Source organism: Alosa pseudoharengus, unplaced genomic scaffold (genome assembly GCF_046254945.1).
Source record: "Alosa pseudoharengus isolate Yale_2024_CS ecotype anadromous, Long Island Sound unplaced genomic scaffold, YU_APseudo_1.1 YU_APseudo_1.1_scf_10, whole genome shotgun sequence".
Classification (NCBI taxonomy): domain Eukaryota; kingdom Metazoa; phylum Chordata; class Actinopteri; order Clupeiformes; family Clupeidae; genus Alosa; species Alosa pseudoharengus.
Window position 1 is genome coordinate 20,738,518 of NW_027468565.1, and position 7,117 is coordinate 20,745,634.

Here is a 7,117-nt window from a genome sequence, read left to right on the forward strand (position 1 = left end):
GGACTTTATTCTAGGCCAACATAAAAAATGAGGTGGGGGGTTTAGTCATTCGTCTTAGTTTAGTTTTCACAGGAATAGCGTAAGAGGATAGTGCTGTCCTCCAACCAGCAGATGGCGAAACAGTTTGAGTGATGATGCCAGTCGGTCTTGTGTGTTGTGCCTGAGAACAACTTCCGCAGTGGAACTTTTAGTGAGGAGCTGAGGACCTCCACGCGGACCACGAAGAACGAAAATGCCTGTAGATCGTAGGCGAATTCGGGGTCCAGATGAATCTCATTCTCCTTATCATTTCATCTCCAAGGAGTCGCTGAAATCCCTCGCCTCTGGGGATCGCCGTTTAGATGAAAGCCAGCGCGGCCCCTCGGACCTGCGTCCGATATTTGCGCGGTGTGGACTGATCAGTCAGGCCAAGGGCTCTGCTTACATTGAGGCAGGCAATACCAAAATAATCTGCTCTGTGTATGGGCCCCGAGAAGCTGACCGCAGAGACGAAACCGACATGAAATCAGGACGTCTCGTCGCTGACATGCGGTTTGCCCCGTTCGCCTGCCATAAGAGAGGGGCATGGGTGCAGGGTAACGAGGAGAAGGATATGTCTCAGGGCTTACTAGAGAGTCTTCGGCCGGGAGTCTGCTTGCACAAGTACCCTCGCTCTCAGATTGACGTTTGCGTCATGGTTTTGGAGAGCGACGGGCCAGCTCTGTCCCATGCGGTCACCTGTGCATCCCTCGCTCTCGCGGATGCAGGGATCGAGATGTACGACCTAGTGTTGGGATGCACCGTCCGACACACTGGGACAACGCAGCTACTCGACCCCACTTTGGCAGAGGTCCAGGACGACAAGAATGGTGGTTTCGTGGAGAACCAGGGAAGTGTGACTGTTTCTCTGATGCCTAACATGAATCAAGTGTCAGGCTTGCAGTCGGACGGTGTTATGGAGCAAGAGTCCCTAAAGGCAGCTGTCCAGGCGTGTATTGAAGGCTGCTACAAACTGTACCCTGTCATTCAACAAACCCTGCTGAAGACGGTGCGAAAAAAGGCACCTCCCTCAGAGAGCTAAAGTTGTGATGGTTCAAGTTTTTGTATCTAAAGTCACCCCCTTATAATTTTGTAATTGGCAATAAACACACGTTTTAGAATGTGTAGAAATATCATTTTATTATTGTAAGCAGTGTGCAAGACGGCGCTAATAACTATGCTGATAGTGCATGCAATGCAAAACTAGCTTCACAAATATAACTTATGTTTAAGGAGTACATCATTTTAGTGCAAATATTATAATGAACCATTTTATAAAATAAAATCTAAAAAGTATCAGTATCACATTTTCAGTTATGCTGTTGCTTCAGTATCCAACTCATACACATGGAATAGTTGTTTATTTTTTCTGTTAAAAAACACCATTTATCTAAAGTGATAATCGTGGTTTTGTGTCAATCATGTCGGTTCCATTTCTTTCGCCGGACAATCACAGTGGCCTCCCCCTTCACATCCCTCAGCCGGTCTGAGTCGAAGTCCACTACCAGTTTCCTCAGGCCAGGGCGCATGGGTTTGAATGAGAACTTGACCGTCACTTCTTCACCTGGTCCTATATTTCCCCTGTGTGAAAGAAGTAGACTGTTACCCAACAGCAAGAGTGGTAGAGTCCCACAAGGCATGAAATATCGTCAGCCTGTTTGTGCATCACAGCAGGGTATGGCCACCACAGAATTCCCAGACACATTTCAACGTGGACATACTGTGCTCGCCAAAAAATAGTTTAGGCCTGCTCGATGTGTTTGGCCCAGAGACTTATTTTCATTTCTGTCTCTGTGGAAGTACACTTCCAATGACGTAAAAACATAGACCTTCTAGTTCAGCTCCTCATAGTTCTAGAGTTTTATTTATTTTATTTGCAAATTCCATTTCACATATTTGGGAGAATTTACACAAAGCCTTGCACAAATGTTTGCTTCACACTGGCTAATCCGACAAAGGCAACCTTAGAGCCACCCAAGGCCGTCTGGCCGAGCGAAGCATTTATCCCGAATTTAGGTTGAGACAACGATGATATTTACCCTGGCGTCTGGAGAGCAGGCTCGCATGTGGTAACATTTGGCTTCACTGGGTGTGTAGAGAGGCAGATCGCCTTTGGACTGAGATGAGCAGCTTACGTCTGTTTGTATTCGTGTGTTTTGGTGTGGGGGTATAAATTCTGTTCTCTCGTGAGGCACTGCAGTCCGACCGTGGTTGACATGTCTTGCCAAGGTATCTTGGCCTTGGACTGTTTCTGACTATCCTTAAAGCGACCACAAATGGAAAAGTTCAGATCTGGAGAGGAAAAGTACTACTGTGGTTTTACTCAAACCATTCACTTTACAGCTGATTTGTCCATTAATGCTATTACCAGCTTGAAAAGCACATTAAGACGATCGGTACAAAATCCAAGGGGAGAACTGTCCTAAATCCTAAAAGATACACAGATACCAATCCTATGCAATTTTGTAGAAGAATTTATTACTGCTTAGTCCCGACTTTCAGACTCCTGGCAGATGTTAAAATGTGTGTTGACAAATGCATGTTATGACACACAAGGCTTGCACTTACGGAGCAGGAACCTCTGTAGCTGCTGTGAGGCCTGCACCCTCCACTGTGAACACGCCGTCTTTCAGAGTGACCGGCAGCGGGTTTGTGAAGGTGATGTGGGCTGTCACCTTCCGAGAGACGACCGCTTCCCCTACAACCTGAAGGAAAGCATAAACGTTAGAATAATGAAAGGATAACCAGACATTTCTGACTGTACTGGTTTCCTCAGCAAATACACACAAGGTTTAGACAATATTACCCATAACATCTTCTACTGTTGTAGCTCAATCTAAATGCTGTATGTATTCGCCTCCGTGTATGAGCCGAGTTCCTGGTTTACCTTGATAAGCAACTTTGGCATCCGCAGAGGGATGTTGACCTCCTCCAGGATCACGTCATCCTGATCATTCGTCTTGACGAAAGCAGTCACCCTGATCAGGTTATGCTCAGACACACAAGCTCCGTAGTGGTTGTAGCGAAGGCGCAGAACTTCTTTGTGAGCTGGAACACCCAAGTGAAAGGATCAATAATTATAATCCAACAAATTGACAATCACACTACTAAAGACAAGAAATTGTGAACACAGTGCAGTATTTCGATTTCGATTACATATTTTTAGCTCTGTAATGCTTTAAGCAGTACATCATCCTGTAGTACTGAAGTGCTTAATTGAATCCAGTACATCATTTAGGGAAGTCCTGAAGTGCTTCATGTAAAAGTGGTTATTTCAGTGTTAAAAGTGGACGTGTTCCAGCCGTGTGTGCTGGCCAGGCACCAGGCAGGGCTGTGTGACTCACCCTTCTGTGCAGGAACCGTGAGGCGAGCCGTCTTCTTCTGGCACTCTCCCCTGTGCAGGCTGTTGTAGGTCACTGTGGTGGACATGACTGTGAGGTGGGCGCGTGCGTCCTCGTCGCCCACGTTGTGCACCTCCACGATCACGTCGAAGTCCGTCCCGTGGACGGCCTGGGCATGCTTGATGGACAGCTCCAGCTGGCCCTGACCGCCGTTCTGTTGGGAAACCCTCCGGCCGGCCTTCTCGAAAACCTGACGCTCTTTCTCCGAACCTGAAATAACAGCAATAGGATTTGGAATTTGTTGGATTCAGACCCAGTGCATCTGTCTTTAACTATTTATAACTGTGAGCTTCTTCATAGTGGTTTGAGATGAGGTTGCACAGACAATGTAACTGTCATGTGACTATTGGCCTGGTTTCCCAGACATGGAATAAGCCTTGTTCTAGACTAAAAGAGAACGTTCAGTGAAGATCTCCATGAGTCTAGGCTTGACCATGTTTGGGAAACGAACACTATTTTAGTCATCTTCAAAAGTCCTGTGTATTATTTAATTTCTACAACAGAGGGCTAAATTAACAGGTTTTCACCTCAAATTACAAATTATTTTTCATAAAGCCCAAGAGATTTAACATTTGTACGGTTACATTTTTATGTGCAAATTAACTTTCCAAACTCTCTTTTGACTGGATCACCTTCTGGGTATTTGTAGTGTGCGGTGATGTCCTCTCGGTAATCGCCATAGACGCTCTTTGTGCTGATGTTTCGGCCCACTGTCCTCTTGTTGACCGAGGCTTGTGTGCGCTCGCCATCCGGGTGGACGACCCAAAACGCCAGGTCGGCATTCACCTCAGCGAAGATGAACGGCGCGTCATATTTCACACCCACCTCCCCCTCTCGTATCGCCCGCACAGGACAAGGCCCACAGCAGTACACACCTGAAATGAGACAATGGGCAATGGTTATTTCTCTCTCGTTCTCTCTCTCTCCCTTCTGGTTATCTCTCTCTCCCTCCCTCTCTCTCTCTCTCTCTCTCTCTCTCTCTCTCTCTCTCTCTCTCTCTCTCTCTCTCTCTCTTCTGGTAATCTCCCTCTCTCCCTCTCTCTCTCTCTCTCTCTCTCAAGGTCAACTCAACTTTATTCGCTCAAGGTCAACTATTCATAGATATTGTATTTTACCGTATAATATCCACAATATACATATATTCACAATATCATAATGTTGGTAATATCAGAATGTTTATAGCATGTGGATGGAATATTCTGATAATTATGTACATAAAAAGGGATAAAATGAGATGAATCCTACCATCACTTCTCTCTTGAGGCGTAGGGTCTAGAGCCTGCCACCCATCATTACCGTCTGGAAGGTCTTCCCGAGCCATCCAGGACTCCACCCAGCAATGGTAGTTCCTGTGCACAGAGATAAGATAAGATAGGATGAGATAAGATAAACTTATTGGAAATTTGTCTTGGGCGTACAGTGCCACTCACAGAGGATGAAAAGGAGATAAGCTGATAGCGAAAACAGCTCCATTAGTTTCGAAAAGGGAGATGGCTAAAGACTAAAGTATGTCTGCCTGGGGACAACAAGCATATGGGGTTGGCTTAAATTATAGTAGCAAGTATCATACGTAGCAAGTCGGGTGTAAATTACGTAGGTGTCAGAGTTCAGATGGGAGTTTCAGAGGGTCAGTGGTCAGGAACTCGTGGGTCTCACCAGATCATGTCCTTTCTGCCGCCAGTGGAGATGCTCTCCATGTTCTCATCGAACAGGTAGTCTATCATCAGGTTCCCGTCGGTGTCGTGGGCGGAGGAATAGTTTGTGATGCAGCGGGTGGGGATGCCCAGACATCGCAGAACTGCAGAGTGGAGATCAGAAAACCAGTCAAACACAACGGCCTGACATGACCTGGTAGAGTAGAGTAAATTGGTCGCAGAGCAATTACACATAGTGGGAAAAAATCTGGCCTAATCATCTGCACATGTTGAATCTACGCATGACATGACATTACACAAGCAAATGCTTGCAACCTCTATTAAATTAAACGCTGATATATTCCCAACCATATTTTTACATTAAGCAGGAGGACTGAACACTGTGCAGTGATACCATATCAATTGTGACTGTCACGATGCCCCACCTGTGCAGGCCACCCCTGCGAACACCCAGCACTGCCCGTAGCGCACCCTTTGAGCCCCGCCCTCGCTCCATTTCCTCAGGATGGGCACGCTGCCCGTCCAGCGCGTGGGAGCCACGCCGTCGGAGTAATCCCCCGTCCAGTTACCGGTCAGCACCCCGCGGTCGTCATTGGAGTTCACCTGCCGGGAGACAATAACATGTTGTCCTTTTGTTCTTCTGTTTTGTTTGTTAAAACTTCATTACATCATGTTCATACAGCATACTGTAATATGCTCCTAAACGAAGAGTTCACAGATGTATGCAATCTTTTACACTATTGTTTTATCATTGCAAATGATGCTACTGTCACAGCTAAAGCCTTCCATTCATTAACTAAAGTGGAAGTCAGTCCAAACTCATGTTTAACATTTGTGTACGTGGCATGTGCATCTTTGTTTGTGTGTGTGTCAGCTTGGTGATTTGCAGAGAGGTCAGTCATCTGCTTCGCTCTGTCTGCCCAGTTTCTTTCTAAGAGCTGGCACACCTTAATCTTTTCAGCAGTGTTTTGCGGTGTTTAGTTTCGTTAGCGGTATAGTTTCATGGGTGATGGTGGCATCCAAAACAAATAGTGACGGGAACCCAACAAAGTGCTCCAAAAGCTGGCTGGCAGTCCCACAGTCTACGGGGACACACAGAGCTGCCAAACAGCGTGGCAAGAGGAGACATGGTCCAACACAGTCCAAGTATCCAACAGCCAGAGCGGGCCAGCTCTTTAGGAGAAGGTGTGCCATTGTATTCATCAGTCACGGCTAAGTGACGTCGCCTGGTTTTCAGTAACAATTTGTGATCTGCTCCTAAATCATGTGACCTCAGACTACCAACTCAACACACTTTCTTAAATCCTGTGCACTGTTAGCAAGAGACCAGGGCATATATCTAAGTACACAGACATTTTTGAGTGTTCTAAGAGAAAAGACTCAACAGCACAAAAATGCATATATTTAAGACTAAAACTAAGACATATGTGCATTGTGCAATATCCAATATTCTTAAAGCGCCAGCAGCACCTTCAACCATGGTGGCAGAGAGACAACAGTATGCAGAGGTTATTAGTGCTGTTTTTGTACAAGAGACTTACCATGGCAGTGAGGGTTCTGCTGACATAAACAGGATTGGCTCTGTTCAGAGTGTCCATGTCTGGGTTCTTGAGTGCAGTGGGTGAGTTGTCCAGTATTTCAAAGCAGATGTCCACTATGTCCTTTTCAAACTGCGGGGTGATAGAGAGGCTGTTTGTGTCTGTGGCTTTTTACGTGTGTGTCAAATGTCAGAGTGTCACTTCGCATTACACTGATTTAACCGTTAATCAACATGCTGTCAGCATTTCAACACTCTTCCATAAATATTCATATCTCTGCAACTTCTCGCAATAATAAAAATGGCATTGAGCATCGTACAACATCGGATCGTTCTTGTTATTCACTTCCAGTAGTTGTTTAATTTGATATCTTGTTTTCTCTAGGTCGTGGCATTCCCCACGGCCAAACAACCCATCAGTACTCAAGACCCTCTTACTTAAAGCCACCACTTGTTCTCCATCTTCTCCCTCTCCCTCAAGTTCATTTAGTCTCTAACAAGCACTA

At 45.9% G+C, this 7,117-nt stretch overlaps 2 protein-coding genes across 2 annotated transcripts in view; one reads left to right on the forward strand and one right to left on the reverse strand.

The window, feature by feature from the left end:
- Positions 1-155: 155 nt before the first annotated feature.
- On the forward strand, positions 156-1,149 carry exosc6 (exosome component 6). The gene has a single exon (XM_076267296.1). The coding sequence runs from the start codon at positions 233-235 to the stop codon at positions 1,058-1,060; it is 828 nt and encodes a 275-aa protein (XP_076123411.1). The 5' UTR covers positions 156-232; the 3' UTR covers positions 1,061-1,149.
- The window catches only part of LOC143103550 (protein-glutamine gamma-glutamyltransferase 2-like), an 11,494-nt gene continuing 5,516 nt past the window's right edge, over positions 1,140-7,117 (reverse strand). The window contains exons 5-13 of the mRNA XM_076267285.1: positions 6,616-6,744; positions 5,500-5,677; positions 5,076-5,217; positions 4,665-4,768; positions 4,052-4,294; positions 3,363-3,629; positions 2,906-3,066; positions 2,587-2,723; positions 1,140-1,599 (exon numbers count right to left, since the gene is read on the reverse strand). Coding sequence (XP_076123400.1) covers positions 1,434-1,599; positions 2,587-2,723; positions 2,906-3,066; positions 3,363-3,629; positions 4,052-4,294; positions 4,665-4,768; positions 5,076-5,217; positions 5,500-5,677; positions 6,616-6,744 — 1,527 coding nt within the window. The 3' untranslated portion in view covers positions 1,140-1,433. The remainder of the gene's footprint in view (positions 1,600-2,586; positions 2,724-2,905; positions 3,067-3,362; positions 3,630-4,051; positions 4,295-4,664; positions 4,769-5,075; positions 5,218-5,499; positions 5,678-6,615; positions 6,745-7,117) is intronic.